The 21,717-nt window shown below is 43.0% G+C and overlaps 2 protein-coding genes and 1 long non-coding RNA gene across 4 annotated transcripts; 2 read left to right on the top strand and 1 right to left on the bottom strand.

Moving 5' to 3' along the window:
* Positions 1-165: 165 nt before the first annotated feature.
* Positions 166-459, top strand: LOC134817732 (uncharacterized). The gene is made up of 2 exons (XR_010160560.1): positions 166-250; positions 283-459. It is a non-coding gene; the product is annotated as an uncharacterized LOC134817732 (long non-coding RNA).
* A 70-nt stretch (positions 460-529) lies between these two features.
* LOC134817592 (uncharacterized) lies at positions 530-16,983 on the bottom strand. 2 transcript variants are annotated; one of them, XM_063826812.1, is made up of 24 exons: positions 16,549-16,983; positions 16,265-16,399; positions 15,307-16,125; positions 14,993-15,151; positions 14,489-14,782; positions 12,273-12,603; positions 11,788-12,128; positions 11,305-11,564; positions 11,039-11,140; positions 10,482-10,826; positions 10,046-10,369; positions 9,553-9,921; positions 9,201-9,345; positions 8,534-8,664; positions 8,198-8,370; positions 7,871-7,996; positions 5,436-5,547; positions 4,455-5,299; positions 4,053-4,264; positions 2,631-3,887; positions 2,114-2,320; positions 1,692-1,925; positions 1,207-1,370; positions 530-1,010 (listed from the first exon to the last, which is right to left on the bottom strand). In XM_063826812.1, exons 7-18 carry the CDS (start codon positions 12,030-12,032, stop codon positions 5,070-5,072), a joined length of 2,562 nt encoding a protein of 853 aa, XP_063682882.1. In that variant the 5' UTR covers positions 12,033-12,128; positions 12,273-12,603; positions 14,489-14,782; positions 14,993-15,151; positions 15,307-16,125; positions 16,265-16,399; positions 16,549-16,983; the 3' UTR covers positions 530-1,010; positions 1,207-1,370; positions 1,692-1,925; positions 2,114-2,320; positions 2,631-3,887; positions 4,053-4,264; positions 4,455-5,069. The 2 variants fall into 2 exon arrangements, with proteins under 2 accessions (XP_063682882.1, XP_063682873.1); XM_063826803.1 differs by lacking the exons at positions 5,436-5,547; positions 7,871-7,996; positions 8,198-8,370; ... (12 more) ...; positions 16,265-16,399; positions 16,549-16,983 and having other exon boundaries at positions 4,455-5,172.
* On the top strand, positions 6,040-7,655 carry LOC134817626 (DELTA-thalatoxin-Avl2a-like). The gene has a single exon (XM_063826867.1). The coding sequence runs from the start codon at positions 6,133-6,135 to the stop codon at positions 7,561-7,563; it is 1,431 nt and encodes a 476-aa protein (XP_063682937.1). The 5' UTR covers positions 6,040-6,132; the 3' UTR covers positions 7,564-7,655.
* Positions 16,984-21,717: the final 4,734 nt, after the last annotated feature.

Genomic DNA, 21,717 nt, shown 5'->3' on the forward strand with positions numbered 1-21,717 from the left:
AGCTCAGTAAAATGCTCCAGGGATCACGTGAACAGTGGTTTGTCATGCGGTTTGTCACGTGGATTATGCGAACGTTACCAGTATGTTTATAACAGTCTCCATTTGTAATAATCTAATAATATACCGGGTTATACATAATACAGTGTGTATTAAATGAGAATGATTCTGAGACTTGATTGCTGGGAATTCAACTTAGGGGAATTTAGATTATTTGAAGAAATATTGTGATAAGTACGGCGACATTTTGAAGGTTTTATCGAGATTACAATCCGCGACCCTAAGTTAAAGTACTGCGATAATTTTATGGTTTTGTCGAGATTTCGATCCGACCCAAAAGATCTGTATCACTCATTTCTAGATTAATTTCTAAAATTTTTAATCGTATAAAAAATTGATCATGTAACATTTTCAGACATCCAGAAAAGTTGTTGTTAAAAGTGTAAATAATGATCCAGCCAACTTTTGACTCTCAATTTGTATTTGGCTTGAACTTTCACGAAATTATAAAAAGAACAAATTAAACAATCGATTAGGGGAAATTGGCAGTTATACAATATGTTCAGCAGCATTATTATAGATCATGTAGTTACAATCTCAATCTGTATTAAGTATTATAAGAGCTTTGCCTGCTAATGTCAAATGTTTAAAATTCCAAATTAACAATATCTTTTAAAAAGAAAAATCTCAAATAGATATCTCGAACATTATGGTCACGGAAAAAACGATTTAAAAATACTTTTGAATCATTGGTGGAGTACAAAAATTACACAATTATATAAAATGAGGGTCAACATTTTTCGATTTTCTTTTTTCTTCTTCTTATTCTTCCTTTAATCACATTCTTGTATACCCTTAAAGAGAAGGTAAAGTCCCTCAATGTTGATGTCTCCAATGTCGTTGAATGTCATGGTCATTACCTTGCCCTGAGTGTTAGTAGCACAGTCGAATCGCACTGTAGAGGTCTTGCCGCTCATATGCACTGTGTTACAAGTACTCTTCCCGACTTTAACCTGTAAGGAAGTTAACTCTTTTAACGAGGAACTAAGTGAAATTAAAATGACCAGAGGGAAAGGAGTTGGTGGGATTTGGAGTTAAGGGAGACGGATTAACCTCTAGAGTTGAAAATAATTCAAATCGATAAAAACATTGACTAAGTCTTGCAATTCATTATATTTTGAGACAGTTCATCCCATTTGAATGACTTACCACAACGTTTCCGCCACTCTTTGAACAGCAGGACTGTTTATTGTAGATCTCCACTGTCTTTATCTGGTAGCAATGTTTGAGGTCTATTGTCACAACCTTGCCGCTCTTCACTCCTTGACACTTACCGTCACCGCATGGTAGACGCTTGATCGACGATATAACTCCTGAAAAAGTGTGAATCTTAGTTGAACTGCTTTAAACAAAGTTTATTTATTGACATTATTTCCGTTTCAATACTTTGAAAGTAGACATTCAGGAAATACCAAGGAAATAATTACCGATAAAAACCAAGTAAGTGTGACACTACTATTTATTGGCATTGTTTCCGTTCCAGTACTTTTAAAATTAAAGTAGACAACCAATAAATACCAAGAAAATCTTTACCAAGAAATACCGAGCAAAGATTAATAATAATCAACAAATAAGATAAAACTAAAAATAAAAAGCACAGTTAAGTAAATATTAACCCTATTGATGACACTTACTTGACTTGGTATAAGGAACCTTGCTGGTTCCCGTCATCAGCGAGTACTTGTGAGCCTTAAAGTCGTGATACACAGCAGTGCAGCCAGGTGTTACCATACAAGCGGCTGTAGCGTGGTCCGTATCTGGGAACTTGTCCGCACCCTTGATGGGTTCTCCGTATTTCACGTACTTGAGAGTCTGCCAGTGGAGGTGGTGGTGAACAATGGTCAGGTCACTCAGGTCTAGTGTAGTTTCTGGGGAATAATATAATGTTAGTTATCTTTATTATTTATACGTAAATTATTTATTATTATTGTTTATACGTAAATACTTGTCAAAAATTCAGATATGTCTCATTAAAACTCATGGAATCATTTTTTGTTGTCAATCTGCCAAGAGTCCCAATTTGCTAACTACAAACAGTCACTCAGATCATACTTACTTCCAAGTAACCAGGCTTGTTCGCCGAGAGCATCAGAAACCTTCTCTCCCGTCCTTAAGTAATACTTCTTGTGGACGAAGTGTACACTCTGGCACATCGGGTGACGGACACAAGCAGACAGAGCAGTGTTCCGGTCTGTAAACACTGACTTCTTGGTTTTGAGCACACCTCCTGTTTTGTAGCCGTCGTAGTAGTTCCACTCGGTACCTGGGAGGGTGGAGGTTAGAATGAGGTTATAGTGAGGTTAGAATGAGGTTTTAGTTAGAGGCACAGTTTAAAGTGAACTGTGCTACTTCCGTCACGCTTAAATGGCTTGAATATATCACTTTGGGGTATTTTCTATTATTGAAGCGTGTTGTAAAATATGTAAATTCTAGAATTTATTACTTTATTCATGCTTGGGGAATGAGGGTCGTATGTTTATTTTGGTGATGCTGAGAAGCAAAAATTGAATTTAAACTAAACTTTAGAAAATAACAGGTTAATGATTGATGATGGTTTAACAATTGATACTTACTGTCATAAGAGAATTGAGGTACATAGCCTGCTCCACCCTTCAGCCAGCAAGAACCACCGTCCCTAGACACTAATTCAGTACTTGTAGCCACCATGAACTTTCCTTCAGGTGTCTTATCCACTCCAGTACAAGTCTTAGACTTGGAGCAAGCGAACAGAGCTGTTTTCAGGTCCTTGAAGGTGGTGGTAGGTTTAGCTAGGTTGAATCCTGTAACTTCAGTCCAGACACGTTGTCTGAAAGTAACAGAGCTACTTCCTCTCAGATACGCAGAGTATCCGTTCCTGCGAGCGGTCCTCTCTATCTTGCCCAATCTGAACTTGTGGTTATTGATCTTAGTAACACCTGTACAGGCGGGCTTCTTGGAGCAAGCCTTGAGACCAGCAGTCAGTGTACCGTAGGTGGAGGAGTCCAGATAATCTCCATCAATCTTGTTGTTGTCCCCGGATCTGGTCCACATGTAACCGTCCCCGATAACAGCCTTGGTTCCCTTGTTGTACGTCCTGCCGTGTCCTATCTTCAGTTCAGTAGATTTGGCCAGGTAGTAGTTACCCTTCTTGGTGACGAAGGATATACCCTTGCAGCTGGGATCAGCGACACAGGCCTCCAGAGCTTGAGGTAGAGTTTTGTAGGCGTCCTTCTTCAGGTTCTTGTGGATGTAAGGTGCCTTGACTTGCCAGTAATATTCCTTCAGGTACAGAGAGTAGGTTACGAAGGCTAGCTTCATATCGTTCCTGACATAACTGACAGAGTTCTCATCTGAGAACACTGTCCATCCCAGAGCGATGTAGTAGGCACTTCCTCTCTTCACAAATCCAGTACAATCAGGCTTCTTGATGCAAGCAACAGCAGCAGCCGCCTCACTACCACGATTAGTCTTCTCAATCTTGTCGAGAGTGTAACTGGGGAGTACTGAGAAGAGAACCTTCTGGTGAGTGACAACAGAGGTCTTCTGTATCCAGGCGGTACGTTTAGAGTTGGGTTTGAGGGTGGTTCCGGTGTTACACCTGTAGATGTTAGGTCCTTCCTTTGTTACTCCCGTACACTTTCCACTTGCAGAGCACACCTTGAGTGCTGTGTTGCGGTTAGTGTAGACCTTTTTGTTGAAGTAGCCAGTCAGGGTTTCACCCATCTCTTCGTCCCAGAGATATCCGTGGACAGCCTCAACTTCACCCTTGTTCAACCAAGTGATTGATCCTGCCTTCTCTGTCATCTTCTCGTGTTTGTATAATCTGTACTTGCCGTCGGTCAAAGTGACTCCTGCAGAAGAACAATGAGTTAGTGATATAATAAAATGTGTATCATGACCTTTAGTAAAGTTTGAAAAAGAAACAGATAAACTTGAACAATCTTACCCCGAAGACAACCGCCAGTTCCTATTAAAAATATGTTAACAAATACCAATAGAGTAAGTAAATAACTGACCACTACACTGGGAGTTAGTGACACAAGCTCTGAGAGCAGTGATCCTGGTGTTATAGATCTTGTTATCAGCCAGCGGTCCTGTTAGAGTGTACGGAGAGTTGACATCCCATATCTTGTCAGCCAGGTAGATGGAGTAGCTGGTGTAGTCGTAGCCTCCCTTCGTGAAGGTGGCTGCTCCTTTCACCTCCTTAACATCACTTCCTCCAGCCAGTCTGTGGGGTTGGTATGTCAGAAATGCAGTCTTGTTGATAATTTTACTTGGTACAGTTCATTGCTTATACTGTAAACTAACGAAATCAAAAATGTTGAAATTGTAATTCCCCATCGGGCCCAGGATTGTTCTGACAAGTAAACGTGATTTGGAATGATTGAGAAGGAATTAGGATAAATGACCAAACTTACTGGAATTTGTGAGGTCCGAGCTTGTTGACAGCCTTGCAGTTGGGGTTCTTAGCACAAGCTCTTCCTGCATCTACTATCGTGGTGTAAATTTTCTTGTCAACGATCGTTATATAGATGTAGTCCGTAGTGTACGAGTAGACGTAACCGTTCAAGGATTCGCATTCTCCGCTGATCTCGATGAGAGTGAATCCTGGTTTCTTGGTCGGTTCTCCTTCTCCCACTAAGTAGTACACTCCTTCGTCTGTCTTGACCACGCCCTTACACTTTTTGTTCTTCTTGCAAGTTTTCAGAGCAATGCGGCGGTCCTTAAAGTCAATCTTGTCTAGTCTGTGAGTGGAGAACTGATCAATGTTCACCTCCCATGTTGCCCCACCAACGTTTACAGATCCTGGTCCCTTGATCCAGCACGTGGCCTTCTTGGAGGGCTCAGCGACTTTGCCGGTGTTGAGGCGGAACCTATTGGTGCGCTCTCTTGTGACACCCTGGCATCTAGTGAGGCGAATACACTCGTTCAGAGCATCGTTCCTGTTGTTGAATACTTTGCCGTTAACGTATCCGGTGAGAGCGTGGTGAGTCTTACTCTTCCAAGTGAAGCCTCCGTAGGATATTGTCATCTCAACCACTGTTGGTTTGATACCTCCTCGCACGAACGCAGGTCTCACCAACTGATGGTTCAAGAGAGTTACCGGAGTTGATCCTATATTTCTTGGTGGTCTGGTCCAGAGTAATACCTGTGCATACAGCTGACTTCTTGCATGCTGCTGCTGCTTCCTCCTTGGATTTGTAGGTCGTCTTGCCGATGTCTCCTGTTAGTCTGTAACCAGACTTCTCGGAGTAGAAGATATCTGAAACAGAGTCCAGTTATTGGTCAGCAAGTATCAACACATTATGAGTTTTGTCATTCCTTATGATTTCAAACTCAAATTGCACCTGCTGACTGAAAGACAAAACTTGAGTTTTGGAAGATGAGAAGATACTTACAGTCGATAACTTCGTAACGGTCGCCACGAATGTAGGCAGCGTAGTTGCCGTTGGCACGAACAGGCCGGTCGTTGTTATTTGTTCGGAATCGGTTAAATTCCTTGGTAACACCCTGTATAAAATTACAATATTTAGTCCTGAGAACGTTATCTATTACATGAACTGAGATATTATGGTGATTTTGCTCACAATTTTAGCGAAATTTAAGGTATTCCCGGTGGATCTAATTAATTCCATTAAATCATCCACCCAAAATATTGCAAAATTTGCACCACTTCATCAGGAGACTTTCTATTGATACCATTCAACCATGAAATAAGATCTTTGTCGAGTTCCGTTAAAATCCGATTTGCTAAATTGATTCACATTTTGCATCTATTGAAGATCGATGTATTTTTATTTTGTGTAGCCTGCACGGGATTATACTTATAGGCGAGTTTTTTCACATACCAACCTAGATAAGCCAACACGTCTCACGTACTGAAATGGTTGCAGATGTCTAAATATGTCAGAAGTGGTTAACAAGCTGTGAAACCTGACCCTCTCTCTCTCAACCCATGACTCAACCTCTCAAGAGATAGCAATCCCGCCTAACATTTCCGAAAATATCCTATCTAATTCGTCAACCACTTTTGACTGAGTACCTACATTTTCAAGAGAACAGAAATCCTATTCTGGATTCGCTTCCGTCTTTGTTATGTTGCTGGTGATCGCATTGGTATTATTCCATTCAGCTGAATGTAAAGAAAAGCCTCACCTGGGCCGAGGTTTTTATCTTCCTGATACCCCAGTTTACAAGCTATCAGCCGAGGGGAAATCTATATTTAGGAACCTACCAGATAGCTGCTTCGTCAAACAGACGAGCACCAAAAACAGGGCCCGAATACTCAGTTTTACCAACCCAGGGGAATTCTATCGGTTCGTCGGAGAAGATCTAGGACTAAAGCAGTACCAAATAATGCCTCGCAACCTTTACAAAACCTTGTTATACGTCTCTCTGAGCATTTCCACTGATCTGGAGGTGGTTGGAGCAGGTATAGAAATCAGCCGGGAACTATCCTCTACCACTCTTCTTCCGGACTGCCTTGCTAAAGCTGAACTCAGCGAAGATCTGGTCCGAGATTTTAAAATATTGGCAGATAAGATCAAGAAACCGTCTGTTGCTGACAGCTGGATAGAATACCAAACATTCCTGAGAAAATACGGGACCCACTACATGAAGGGGATGTACAGCGGGAACAAAGTCCACAACTTCGTGTTTGCTAAGAAGTCCTCCGGATACACTGTGGATCAGCTAAGTGCAGCAGCTTGCCTCAAACTAAAGAATGGTGGACTTACATTCTGTCAATTCTCAGACCATACGTATAAGGAGGTAGCGGCCCTAAAAACCTCTGAATATTACGAGGTATACGGAGGAACTGCAGAAACAAGACTCAATATGACCGAGGGGGATGTGACCGCTGATGACCTTTACAAGTTTATCCGGAGTGATACAGATGAAGAGCAACATATCAGAGTGACTTTAGAACCCCTTACTCTGCTCCTAAAGAACAGGTTCCTGGGGACGGAGTACTTCTCCAAAGCTCTCAACCTGGAGCAGTTCTACGAGGGGTTCGTGGTTAAGGGTTGTGATGAGAAGTCGGTGGGAGGGGTTCTTACTCAGCGGTTCAGACTGATCAGCAATCTCCACTCCCTCCCAGAGTACAGGTGTGAACTCGCTAAAACAGGGTGTCGGTCACATAACGACTGCCATCTTGATGTAAGCTCCTTCTGGACCCACTGCTACTGTTACGGTAAGACCTGTATCACCAGTACAAGATGGAGCACTGCTGAGTTGGGGAGCTACTCCACCAGATCAGCTCAAGTCTCGCTTCACGGATCTACTTACGAGGGAGAGAACATGTCATGTCACTATCTATTTGGCCCTTCTTGTGAGTGTGACTTTGGTGCCCATAACCAGTGGGACGAAACCTGGCCTGGACCTAAATCTGATTTCTCGCAGGATCTCCAGTTTTATAGACAACTTTATAAGAACGGCGTCTTGTTCAAAAGCGGAGCAGGGGGACAATTTTTTGACATTTCTGCAGTGCTATTTTTAATTGTCACGATGAAGTTATTGATGTCATGACCTTCATAAGAAATAGGAACTAGGAAATAACAGACAAAATTTGATCAGAATCATTGACGATAGTGCAAGTTACAATATTCCAAATTTCATAAATGTAGATGATTTCCACCAATATACTATTAACTGTTACATCATGATTTGTAATTTGTATAAAATGATTTTAATCTTGATATTTTTACTATTTGAAAAGAATTAAGAAAAATACATTTAGATTGTCTTCTCACAAAAATCTTGAGATCATCCTTCGACTATAAATACAATTTCATGTCGATTTAAAGTTGACTCAGAGTGAGTGATAATATCTTACCTTGCAAGTTGGGGAGGCAACACAAGCCTTGGTGGCATCAGACAAACTGGTGTAAGTCTTGTTATCATCATACCCTGTCAGTCTGTAGTTCGTCATCTTAGCCCACAGATAATTTTCACTTGTCAGCTGCAAGGGTAGGCAATTTTAGCTTGAACCAGATGAATGCAAAATTTATTTCTTATTCGAATTAAGTAATTTCTAATCATGATATAATTTTATTTCACTTCGATAGAGGATATTTCATTTTTCTCCGTAAGAGTTAAGAAAAAAGCAATTTGTCTCTGCAACCGAGCACCCTATACTGAGTACTCAGTAAGTACTACAAACCTTAATTCCGCTGTAGACATAAGCAACATGTCCTATTTTAGGTGTGACCATCCTGTTGTAGTGGTATATCACGTAAGTCTTTCCGTTCCACTCGAACCCGTTACATCCGTGCTTCTCTTCACAGAGCTCCATTGCCTTAGCAATGTTAGCAGCTGTTCCAAGCTTGCTTCCCTCTGTGATTGTAAAACTGTTAGATACGTACAAACGCTTTACGAACAAATGTTAAGGTAAAATTTCTACGTTTACATTTAACTAATATACTGACACAAATCTAAAATAACAAATGCAAAATGTCTTCGCTGGGTCAACTCTATCTGTGTAAGAAGAGATACTTACGCAGTCCGGCGGGAGAGTATCCGATGTAAGCCTTATCGTCCATGTTAACAATACGTTGGGTGGTGTAGAACTCGTCCTTAGAGTAGACAACCCCTCCCTTCTGTCCCTTCAGTTCTCCGTCCTTGTTTAGTCTGGTGGGGAAAACAGTGTTGTAAATCTGACATTCATCAAATTATAATTAAAACAACAATCCCTTGTTTTGAAATAAAAATAAAAATACGATGACCATCGATACACTCATAGTTAATTTATATCTAAATCAACTATACACCCCGAACGTGTAGATTGTGTACACACTACACTGTAGATTGTAAAGTGCTGTTTCGGAATCGTATGTCATTGATACTTCATAATTTATGCGTATCATTCATATCGCCCGATAAGACTGATGATATCCCACGTGATGGCGCGCATGGTCACGTGATTTCAGAGCGCTCACGGAAGGCCTCTAAATATTGACTTATATTCATTTGTTTACGCGTTGTTTTTGCTGCTGTTAAGAATTCTATGCTACTCAGAGGACTGAGCTTAGAAACTCCAATTGCAGACGGATCATCTTTCTGTTTCCCGCCTGTAGCCGTAAGCGAATTGTTATTCTTTCTTTAACTAGCGAAATGGTTGCTTACTGCTTTCCATCATTCTAAGATGAGTAGTGAAATGATCTTACCTGTATTCTACCTCTTTGAGTTTACTAACTCCGACACAATGTACATTAGCAGCACAAGCTGACTTCGCACCTTCCGCAGTTAAGTAGACCTTTTTGTCGACGAAGTTGACTCCGACGTAACCGGTGGAGATAGTAAATCTGTAGTCTGAGAAGATTGGACGTGTGAGTAAAGTTATTGTCAATTAAATCGTTACTGTTGGATCTAGTTCTGTACGTGTTTGTTTGTTGTCGATTTCTTTATAATTGTTGTTTTGTGTTTGGTCGTTTTGTTTGTGTTTCTAGAATTGTCAATCGATGTCGTTCAGATTTTAAAATGCTGTGAGAGTGAAGATTCGTATTTTTAGCGACTTACCATTTTGAACATCAAAGCTTCCCTCCTTGATGTAGCAGTCCATGTTATTGACCTTCCTGGGACTGTTACCAGTATTGAGTCTGTATCTCTTGGTTCCTTCCTTAGTCACACCATTACACGAAGTAGAAGCAGCACAAGCCTCCAGTGCGGTAACCAGGGCAGTGTAGCTCTGACCACTGGAGTAACCATCCAGTCTGGCTCCCTTGTGAGTGGAGTAGACACGTTGTGACACGTACATGTTCTTGTAAGGGGACTCCTTGACCCAGGACTGGGCTTTGAAGCCAGGTCGGGGGATGCCCACGTGAGACAGGTGGTACTTTTGGTGGGCGTCAGCCGTTATTCCCTTACACCGTGAGTCTCTCACACACGCTGAGAAATAGTTGGGTTTGAAATAGAATTCCTTGCTTTAACTATAACTATCACAGCACTTCATATTTAATACATCAGATGTAGTTTTAAGCAACTTAGGGTGATATTTTATCGTCTTTTTTACCTCTGAAAGCTTCAGGAAGAGTGTTGAAAGTTCTGTAAGTTCTGCCGAGTGCGAATGGAGCGGAGTAATGCCAGGTGTAACCTAGAGCAGGCCAGCTGAAACTCTGTTGGTCTTGCTCCTGGCCTCCCTTGACGTAAGTGGTAGTTCCAGTCTCATCACGCTCACCGTCCCCCTCAGCTAAGTAGTATTCGGTGGCTGACATGCGGTTAACTGCTTTGCATGCTGGTGAAGCAGCACAAGCTTTCTCTGCTGAGTCCAGGGTGGGGTAAGGCTTGTCTTGGACCCAGTTGGTAGCGTAGTTGGTCTGGATTACCCAGGGGTACGCTGGGAATAATGGGATTAGTTTTTCTATGCAAAACTGGTAGAAGTAACTCAAATTTGTATTGTGCAATGAACTTAAAAACTGTAAGCCTTGGAATAGTCTTGGAATACTTACAATGAGCCTTGACTTGTTGGTTGCCCTTGATCCAGCATTCCCTACCACCGTGTGGTCTGGGTACTCTGTGAGTGTTCAGTCTGAAATGACCTGGTCTCTCCTGAGTTACTCCCACACATGTCTTTGAGCGGATGCAAGCAGCAAACGCTTCACTAGCAGATCTGTACTGAGCGTTGGAGTCGTAGCCGTGGAGACTAAAGTGGTATCTGTAGTCCCACAAGTAACCATTGCTGGAGAGTGCCTGTCCTCCGATCAGGTAGGTAATGTAGCCCTGGTCCTGTATCAGAGTCTGGCCGTTGTGAAGGTGGTATAACCCCTGCTCGTCCCTTGTTATTCCGACACAGCCTGGGTAGGAGGAGGTTATCAATCTTGCTGAATTAGTGAATATATTCATACTAGTGGCATGGTAGTTAATTTATTATCAAGCGTTTTCTCGATAGAGGACTTATAAGTATACGTAGATATTAACTTTAATAATATAGATATTGCTAAAGTTGGTAAGTCTGTTTTGTGGGACTTGACTAACTACACAGTGTACACACTGTTACACATTTTACCTTTAGTGGTAATACATTTGCCCATAGCTGCATCCCTGGTCTTCTCTGTAGCAAGTTTTCGTCCATTCATCCTGAACGGAGCGACCACACTCCATGCTCGGTCTGGGAGTGGATATAGATTAATTTTTATTAGTTTTCAGTTTCAAGAATTGATTGAAGATGATTTCTGACTCCTTTTTTGTGACCGTGAGTTTAGAAATATCCCAGGCACTTATTTCACAGAGTGATTCGAACGCAATAAGAAAAACATAATTTGGTTTGCTCACTTCCGTAAGTCATGTAGTGCACAGAGTGCTTCATGCCTCCCTTGATGTAGCAGTTCATGCCACGTTTAGTAGCAGGAGATCGACCAGTGTTGATCCTGAACTTGCCCTTAGCCTCCTTGGTCACACCATGACACTTGTCATTGATGGCACAAGCTCTCAGGGCCTTCTTCAGGGTCTTGTAAGTCTTGTTGTCAGCGTAACCGGTCAGTCTGTAGCCAGTCATGATGGTCCAGGTGTAGTCTCGGTATACTCTCACAGTGCTGTAATGTGAGGTATGTCACGTGTTCTGTCGCGTATCACGTGTTTTGTCGCGTGTCACGTATTTTGTCGCGTGTCACGTTGTCGCGTGTCAAGTTGGTTGCTGTTTCAGTGATTGCGCTTTTTGTAAGTAGTCTTATTTTTTAGCTATTTTGTCGTTTCGTTAAGATTTTTGTATGCGTGTCAACTTATAAACTACTTATATAATGAAATAAAGTTCCATACCTTCCCATGGTGTAGGTGATGAAGTGTTTCTTAGGTTTCAGACTCCTCTTGGTAGCGATCACAAACTTGCCATTGTTCTTCTTCACGACACCCTTACAGTTAGAAGTGTCGATACATTTCATCAGAGCAGTGGTCTTATCCTCGAACTCGTCATTACCCAGACCGTCCAGAGAGAAGTTATCTCGTACGGCCCAAGTTCTGCCTCCTGCTAGTTCAGTTTGTCCTGACAGTATGTACACCTTCATTCCCTGGCCGGGTGTTGTGGTGGTACTGGTGTGGAGTGTGTACCAGCCGTCGTCTGTCTCTGTTACCGCCTTACAGCGGCTGTTTGCGATACATCTCTGTGGGGATTAGGATTAAAAAGGATGAATTGGAGCTCACATTTTCTTAATAAGGAATTGTGAGTGTGTGCAAGATAAAAATGACAAAAAACCTTTGATTGAGAGTAAATGCAAGACTATACTGACTGAGAAGTGCCGACTAACCTTGAGAGCCTGACTGTATTTCCTGTATCTTCTCCGTCAGCGAGAGAACCTTCTATCTGGAATGGCGACTCCACTGTCCACACGTGGTTCTGGTAGGATACCTCGTAGGTAACCTCATCAGCCACGGGTCCGCCGCGCAGGTACACCGTGCTGGACGCGCTGTATTCAACGTAGTCCACCGTGTTCAGACGGTATACTCCACCGGTCAGGGTTATTCCACGACAGGTTGGTTTCTCAGAGCACACAGATTGGGCCTGTGCCAGGGTCGTGTATTGGACTTTGTCCACGTAGCCACTAAGCGTTCCGTCGTTGATCTCGCTCCAGTGTATTCCTGGTTTAATTCACATCGTTAATTTTAATCTTACTATATACAGGTTGGCCCAAAAGTGACTACCCACACGCAACCTCTTAATAACTCACGTAATTCGTCTCCAAATTGCACCAAAATTTCAAAGATTATAGAAATGGGTCAAACTTAGATTTCCTGAAAGTTTCGTAAGCCACGCCCAATTACAGTGGGCGTGGCGTGACACTCCCTCTTTTTCACTATTGTCTTCATAAAATGAGAACACTTTAAGCTAAGAACTCAAAATTGTTTGCACACATTTGGCTTGCTAATTTAAAACCTTTCCTAAAGTTTCAAGTTCATTGATCAAAATTTGGCTGAGTTATGACCATTTCAAAATCCATCAGATACGTGATCCGAGCACTCAGTCAGTGATCTCGTCACTTGGTTAATGGCAGCTGGGGGACTTATTGAATTGCTTTGTGTGGGAATTTTGATTAGTTGATTTCATTTATTGATTTATCGTAAAACTTCGTGTTTTCCTGTCTAGCAAAGTCATTTAAATCTGTATCCAATCAATGATGATCAGGTCGTCATCTCCTCAGTATGTTTGGTAAAGCCTAATGAACCTCATTAATACACGCTAACGCCTTACTCTTGATCAGATTGGGTAACGAGATCACTGATTGAGTACAGAGATCACTGACTGAGTGCTCGGATCACGTATCCGATGGATTTTGAAATGGTCATAACTCAGCCAAATTTTGATCAATGAACTTGAAACTTTAGGAAAGGTTTTAAATTAGCAAGCCAAATGTGTGCAAAAAATTTTGAGTTCTTAGCTTAAAGCGTTCTCATTTTATGAAGACAATAGTGAAAAAGAGGGAGTGTCACGCCACGCCCACTGTAATTGGGCGTGGCTTACAACACTTTCAGGAAATCTAAGTTTGACCCATATCTATAATCTCTGAAATTTTGGTGCAATTTGGAGATGAATTACGTGAGTTATTAAGAGGTTGCGTGTGGGTAGTCACTTTTGGGCCACCCTGTATGAAGCGGAAAAGGAAAAAATGGAGGAGGAAGGAAAAGAGGGAGGAGGAGGAAGGAAAAGAGGGAGGAGGAAAAGGAAAAGAGGGAGGAGGAAAAGGAAAAGAGGGAGGAGGAGGAAGGAAAAGAGGGAGGAGGAAAAGGAAAAGAGGGAGGAGGAAAAGGAAAAGAGGGAGGAGGAGGAAGGAAAAGAGGGAGGAGGAGGAAGGAAAAGAGGGAGGAGGAAAAGGAAAAGAGGGAGGAGGAAAAGGAAAAGAGGGAGGAGGAAGGAAAAGAGGGAGGAGGAGGAAGGAAAAGAGGGAGGAGGAGGAAGGAAAAGAGGGAGGAGGAAAAGGAAAAGAGGGAGGAGGAAAAGGAAAAGAGGGAGGAGGAAGGAAAAGAGGGAGGAGGAGGAAGGAAAAGAGGGAGGAGGAAGGAAAAGATGGAGGAGGAGGAAGGAAAAGATGGAGCGGAAGAGGCGAACAGGACATAATGAGGTATTGACCAATTTGAAGCGTCTGTAGGACGGTCCTTCTGCTACCAATTATAGACCAGTCAGTACTATAAGTTCAACTTAGATCTGAGTAACGGTCACTTTTGGTCACTCTTCCTTGACATGTTGATCACGTGACTGAACTCTTGATAACTTCCATACATCTTATGTAGAAGAGTAACGCAGGACGAAAAGGAGAGATATGGAAACTGAGTAGATTGGGTTCATCAAGGAACAACAACTGTGAGGCACACGCAAGGCACCACTACACTGTTTTATTCACATCTTTTCTTTTGTTTGTTAGAAAATGCATAGAGTAAACGCACAATAAATATACGCAGATTTGTTTGTAAAAAAAGAAATAAAGTAGATATAATGACCGTTTATCATCATCAAATATAAAATATTTACCTGAGGCGATGGTCTGGACTTCTCCCTTGACATAGCAAGTCTTGCCGGATGCTCCTGAAGGGTTGTTTCCAGTGTACATTCCGAACCTGTTGTTACCCTCCTCCGTCACACCCTTACACCGGTTTCTTCCAATACAAGCCGTCATAGCCTCGCTTACTGTTTTGTAAACATGGTTACCAAGGCGACCGATTAGTCGGCTGTTGGAGTGTTTAGACCACATGTGACCTCCGTTACCAATATTTAGTCCCATCAGTTCCCAACCGACCTCTCCAAGACGCATTACCTTATTAGATCCTGAGTTGTGGACCGTTCATTAAACACTCCTTACGTATGTAAAATTTTGTTAAAGGTTTTTTATCAAAGTTTTCAGCTCACGTGTATATTTTCTTGTCATGTTTAAATTTGATGGAAAATTTAGAAATCAAGCTATTAAGATCGAACCTGAACGAAATGACCATAAAAAGTAGAAAATTTCTGTGAAAGTGTTAAAAAGTGTATACTTACTTTGATTGATTCTGTAAGTTCCGTCCTCTATTCTAGTGTATCCTTTGTAACGTCTCTTGTTCTTCAGTACATGGTTCCTCGCTATAATAGCTGATTTGTAGACCTTTCCTCCTTCCATGCCTCCTAGCATGTACGGGCTGGTTCCGCGCCACACGTAACCTGCAACGAAATGAGAATTTAGTTGATGTCTTACTCATTTAATGTTTCATTTAATGAATCATTATCACAGCATAAGCATAAAAGTTATAGAAACTGATTGGTAAATTGAGGCGTTATGTTTTTGCCATTTTATTTTTACGCTGTTACATCATTACCTCCATGTGTGATGTAGTAGGTTTCAGTGTGAAGGGATCCCTGTACGTACACAGTAGAGTCGGGCTTACTGCGGAGTTCAGTTCCTTTGCCAAGAACGAACACATTAGCTGTGGCTGTGATGCCAGAACAATGTACATCCTTAGCGCAGGCTTCAGATGCAGAGTCCAGGTCCTTGAACTTCTTGTTAGACCGGTTATCCTTGTACATGAGACCGGTTACCTTGGTCCAGTAGTAGTCGCTCATGATGGACAGAGCGTTGGATTTGGTGTAGGACACGGAGGTCTTGCTAGTTTTGGTGGTTCCTGAAGAGTTGAGACGATAGTTGCTCTCCCCTTCTCTGGTTACTCCCTTACATCCAGCATTCTTAGCACAAGCCTCCAATGCAGCTGTTCTTGTCTTGTAAACCACGTTGTTAACGTAGCCTGTAAGAGTCCTGCCCTTCAGGGTAGACCATGTGTAGTCTCCTCCAGTAACCACTTGTCCACCCTGAATCCACACGGACCGTCCCTTCTGGGGGTACACGGTGGCGTGGTGGTTCAGACGGAACCTGCGATCAGCCTCCTTGGTAACACCCACACAGCGAGCTTGAGCTCCACAAGCCTGAAGAGCAGCATTTCGTGTATGGTATTGTCTTCCGTCGGAGTATCCCTCCAAAGTGAAGGGTGATTTGAAGGTCCAGGCGTAACCAGCATAGGTGAGACTGAACTCTTGTACTTGGATAGCAGCGCCTCCCTTGATGTAGGCTGTCATGCTGTTCTCTGCCATCGGGATTTGACCCGAGTTGAGTCGGTATTTTGAGTTTGCTTCCATTGTTACACCTGCATTTAGGAGTATGAGAATAAATTCCAATTTTTCAATGAACTTTAAACATAAAACATAATTTGTGAAAATTCAGCTAGGTAGTCAGCGAGACAAAATTGACTCAAGTCAGCAGTTGGTAGATGATAAGATTCTGACCGTGACACTTGGAGTTGGTGAGACAAGCGGTCATGGCTGCATCACGTGACGTGTAGCTCTTGCTGTCAGCGTATCCGACTAGTCTAAATCCAGCTGCTTCACTCCAGTAGTATTTCTTATACTGCACAAACGCATCTGAAGATAACGTGGTTTATGGTGGGTTTGAGCGACTGATTCTCGGCTCTTGCTGCATTTTTCACAGCAAGTTCAGAGAATTCGAATTAAAATGAGGATCACATTGGTCTGATGCAATTTAAACATGCCAACTCTACTCAATTACTTACTTCCTTGTATAAAAGATTTCTGGCCATGTTTGTTGACACGTTTGGCATCAGAATTCAGTCTGAATTTGCCAGCAGTCTCCATGGTAACTCCCTTACAGTCAGTAGAAGCAGCACACACAGTGTACGCTTCAGAGTCAGTCTTGTAGACCACATCATTGAAGTATCCGGTCAGTGATGTATCCACCATGTAGTCCCACATGTAACCATTAGCTTCCACAAAGTGGCCACCCTTAGCCATGCAAGCCTTGCCACTCTGCACACGAGTGTTGGGATTGCGGGCCATACGGAACCTATGGTTGTGGTAGTCGTATTCTACTGCGTGGCAGTGCTTGTTTGCTCGGGACACGCATGCATCCAGGGCGTCAGATTGAGTTTTGTACCATCTACCGAAGTGACCAGAGCATCCCTTGGGAGACTCCACATGGAACACCGTGTCTGAAATAGGAAATTTTAGTCACGCATTTATGGGATTAATTTGAGTAAAATTCTTTACGCTCAAATTTTTCATTCAATTTCTCCTGGAATCAGAATCAAGTCTTACCCTCGTGGAAGAGAGAGAAGGTGCTGAAAGCGTATCCTCCCCGGACGTACGTGACGGCTCCCTTCTTGTAAGTCAACCCAGAACCAGTTACAATTCTCCAATCGTGTTCACTGTACCTAACGTAACCAGTACAGAGGTTCCAACGAGCACATGCTCTGGCAGCCTGCCATTTCAACTTGAAGACACGTGTTTCACGGCCAATCAGTTTCCAGTTAGATTTAGGAGTCCAGTTGTAATCCTCCAGTGTCTCAGTGTGACTGCCCTGGATCCAGATCTTACGTCCCTTGACTGTCTTGTAGGTTGTGGAACTGTTGAGTCTGTATCTTCTAGGTCCCTCCTTCGTGACACCCTTGCATCCAGCACTACTGCCACATACTCTCAGAGCACTCTGCTTGCTGGTGTATATCTTGTTGTTGAAGTACCCTATCAGCTGTCTGTCCTTGATGAATGTCCAGGTGTATCCACGGAAGGTGAGGGACTTGCCCGTCTTGATGTAGCAGGACTGTCTCTTCTTGGGGTGTGGAGTAGAGCCACGTGTTCTTCTGTATTGTTTTCCGTTGTAGATGCAACCTCCGCAATTTACAGCAGCTGAAGGGTTACAATACATTACTATGAGTTCAATCTAAAATGCTTAAGTAACTTTCTCAGAAATGAACTGCACATGAAAGTTTATTGTACAGTCACCTAGACCTGTGACAAATTGTATTATGAAATTCAGTTGATAACGTCATCAGAAAAAAATAGATAGATAAGTTTCTTACGGCCACAAATTCTCAGACAATCATCCTTATTGTTGTACCATCCGCCAAACTCTCCCGTGAGAGTGAATGGGTTCTGGTAAGTCCATGATACACCATTACTGCTGAGCGTCATGGTGGTCACTATCAGCTCATCGTCAGCCATCAGGTAGGTTGTGTGACCCTGCTCGAAGGAGAGCTTTGTGTCTCTGTACATGTAGAAGTCGTGAGCTCCTTCCTGGACTACACCCTGGCAGATCTTCAGTTTAGAAACACATTGGATCAGGGCTGAGTTCAGGTCTGTGTAGCGCTGGTTGGTCAGTCGACGGTCCAGTGTGTAGTTTGGTTTCTTCAACCAGTAGTGCCCTGGGACAAATTCCATGATAGGGACGAAAAGTAATGACATTAGAAATGCAGAACTATCAAGGGCATCAGAAACTTGATTTTGATCACTAATTAACAATGAGACAGCTTTTATATATTCTTACTTGCTGAAAGATAGATCTCATCTCCCTTCACGTAGGATATAACTCCGCTTGATCCGGCCTTCAGGTCATCCTTCATTCCGAGTTTATAGGTGTTCTTTTTTATCAGAGAAACGCCCCTGCATGCTTCGTTGTTCTTACAGGCGTTCATAGCATCACTCTCGCTGGGGTATGCAGTTGAACCAAGGGTATGGTAGACTTTGCCCTTGAACTCTGGCCATAAGTATCCGCCGTATTGACGTACTTATCTTCCTTCAAGTAGATCTCAGAGCCAATCCTTTCAACTAGGTTTCTCTGGAGGGGTTTAATTTTTGTAAACAGCAGTGTACAGTTGATGTGAATTAGAAAGGTTGTTGCATGAAATCAAGAATGAAATGATGCTAAATTTAATTGTAAATAACAAATCCCTTTCATCATACCAATTCCAAAGAAGGGCGACCTTAGCGAACCAATGAACTATCGGGGAATAAGCTTGTCATCCCTAGTTGCCAAGTCTCTAAACAAGATGGTTCTAAACCGGTTGAAGCCAGAAATCGAGACAATTCTGCGTAGAAACCAGAATGGATTCAGACCAGGAAGGTCAACAACTCAACAGATATTGGTACTGAGACGTCTTATAGAGGGTGTCAAGAGTCGGAAACTGCCAGCTGTTCTGACATTTATAGACTTTAAGAAGGCTTTCGACAGTGTACATCGTGGGAAAATGCTAAAGATTCTAGAAGCTTACGGCATTCCAGTCAAAATCGTGCAGCTTATACGGCTCATGTACGAGAAGACAATGGCCAAAGTCCTAACTCCAGACGGAGAAACTGAATTGTTCGAGATACTTGCAGGTGTGTTACAGGGTGATACCTTAGCACCTTACCTCTTTGCAATAGTCATCGACTACTGTATGAGGCAAGCCATAGGCGATGATGCGGAGCGACTTGGACTCACCCTCGAACGTAGAAAAAGCAGAAGAGTGGGGCCCAAGATCATCACCGATGTGGACTTTGCAGATGATATAGCACTTATATCTGAGGACATGGACAAGGCTAACGAGTTCCTGCTCAGAGTAGAATCGGCGGCAGCAAGCGTGGGACTACACATAAACGAAGGCAAGACCAAGGTCATGACACTGAATATGGAGGATCGATCTAGCGACCTACAAAGTCGATCCGGGGAAGCCATAGAAAATGTAGATGATTTCATCTACTTAGGCTCCTGGATTGAGAGCACAGATAGGGAGATAAGGGTTAGAAAGGGAAAAGCGTGGGGTGCCCTACATAGACTGAAGGATATCTGGAAATCCAAACTCTCAAAGAGCCTAAAGATTAGATTGTTCATAGCGGCTTGTGAATCAGTACTGCTCTACGGATCAGAAACCTGGACACTGACAAAGGCTCAAGAGAAAAGTTTGGACGGGACATACACAAAGATGTTGCGTATGGTGCTGGGTATCTCATGGAAGGACAAGGTCAGCAATATAACTTTGTATGGTAGCCTCCCAAGGCTGTCAAACAAGTTACGAAGCAGGAGATTAAAAATGGCGGGACACTGCATCCGACATCCTGAGCTACTTGCCAGTGAATTAGTCTTATGGGAACCTACGCACGGTAGAGCACAGCAAGGCCGACCAAGACAAAGCTACTTGTCTATGTTACTGAAGGAAGTTGGGACAAACTCTAAAGAGGAACTGCGAACCCTGATGCGGGACAGGGATATATGGAGGGGGTTTTCTGGCGTAGATCGGACTTAGCTCCGACATAGTAGTAGTAGTAGTAGTAGTTTCAATAAAGATTATATCTAAAATTGAAGCAGCACAATACTCACATTTCTACACAGAGCGTAATGGTTGGGGTGTGTGCTGGTTACACCGTTACACTGCTTCTCTTCAGCACATCTATCAACAGCCTCGTACAGGTTGTTGAAGGATTTGTAGCAACTATCCAACGTGTAAGGTGACTTGATGGTCCAGGCTTTGTTTGCGAACACCATGTAACTGGTTGTCTTCACCACATCACCCATCAAGAAGGTCTTGTCTTTACCAGTTTTGGTAATACCATCTCCCTGCATGATGTAATATTTACCACCTGACTTGGTCACACCTGAACATTGGCTTCTTCTGCTAACACATTGCTTGAAAGCCTTGTTTTTGTCGGGGTAGGCGGTTCCGCTTAATTTTATATTGATCTTGTATCCAGACTTCTCGGACCAATAAAAGTCTTCCGCCTCGATCACACTGTCTCCCTCGATCCAGGAGACAGCTCCTGGTTTGGAAGCAGATGTTGTGGTGCCTCTCAGTCGGAAGTCTCCTGAACCGTACTTGGTCACCCCCATACAGCCGGACAAACCAGCACATGCCTTCAGTGCGCTGTCTCTGGAAGTGTAGATCCTCTTCCCGTATGCTCCCTTCAGCTGTATTCCTTCTTTGCCACTCCACATTGTCCTGGACATCATGACAGAAGACCCTGACTTGATGTAGGCTATCTGTCCTGTAGCGGGTATAGGGCTGGTTCCTCCCACAAGGTAGTATTGATGGGGTCGTTCCCTCACGATACCATTACATTTGGGGTTATTAATACAGAACTTCATCGCCTTTTTCCTGTTGGGGTATCTAGTTCCAGACACACGTCCCGTTAGTTTCATGGGCTCGATCATGTCCCAACTGTATCCACCATAGCTCACAGATGCTGTTGTGTATTTTACTTCATCTCCTCCCAGAACCCAGACAGTGGAGCTTATTTCTTCAACTGTAGCCATACCTTTGCCCATGAAGTAGCTATTTTCGCTCTTCTTCATGACACCCACACAGTATTCCAGATGAGCTCCCGATGCCATATTCTTCTTAAAGTTCTCCAAACAAGCACTCATAGCATCACTTCTAGTAGTGAACTTTTTGTTTCCTTGCACCTCAAACTTATATCCAGGCAGAATGGTCCAGTACTTGTCATGGGCTATTGTAACCGGGGAACCCTTGACATGGGAATCCCAATGTTTTTGGTTGCCTTGCAGCCGGCATTCTGCGTACAATTGGAAATAGATAGGACGAGCCGTCTTGAATTCAGTGATGCCGCCGCATTTCTTGTCGGTAGAACAGGCCGTTATGGCCTCATCAAAGGTGGGGTATTTGTAATCCTTCGTTGGATACAGAGGAGTGCTACAGATCCGCCTTTCATTTCTTGACCAGGCCACGCCGTTCTTGACGAGTGCTTCACCGTCGATCCTATGATAAGCCACTCGGTTTAATTTGGTTTTAATAAGCTCAGGTTGCTGACGCCCAGGTTGCCAGTAGTGAAGCTTGAACCAGCGGCCGTGGTTATTATACTGAACAGCACCACACCGGTTATCACTATGACATCTCTCCAGGGCTACCTGGCGTTTCCAGACCACACCACCATATTCTCTTCGTGTCCCGTATGGTGTT

The sequence above is a fragment of the Bolinopsis microptera genome, chromosome 1, assembly GCF_026151205.1.
Source record: "Bolinopsis microptera isolate Bmic1 chromosome 1, MBARI_Bmic_1.0, whole genome shotgun sequence".
Lineage (NCBI taxonomy): Eukaryota > Metazoa > Ctenophora > Tentaculata > Lobata > Bolinopsidae > Bolinopsis > Bolinopsis microptera.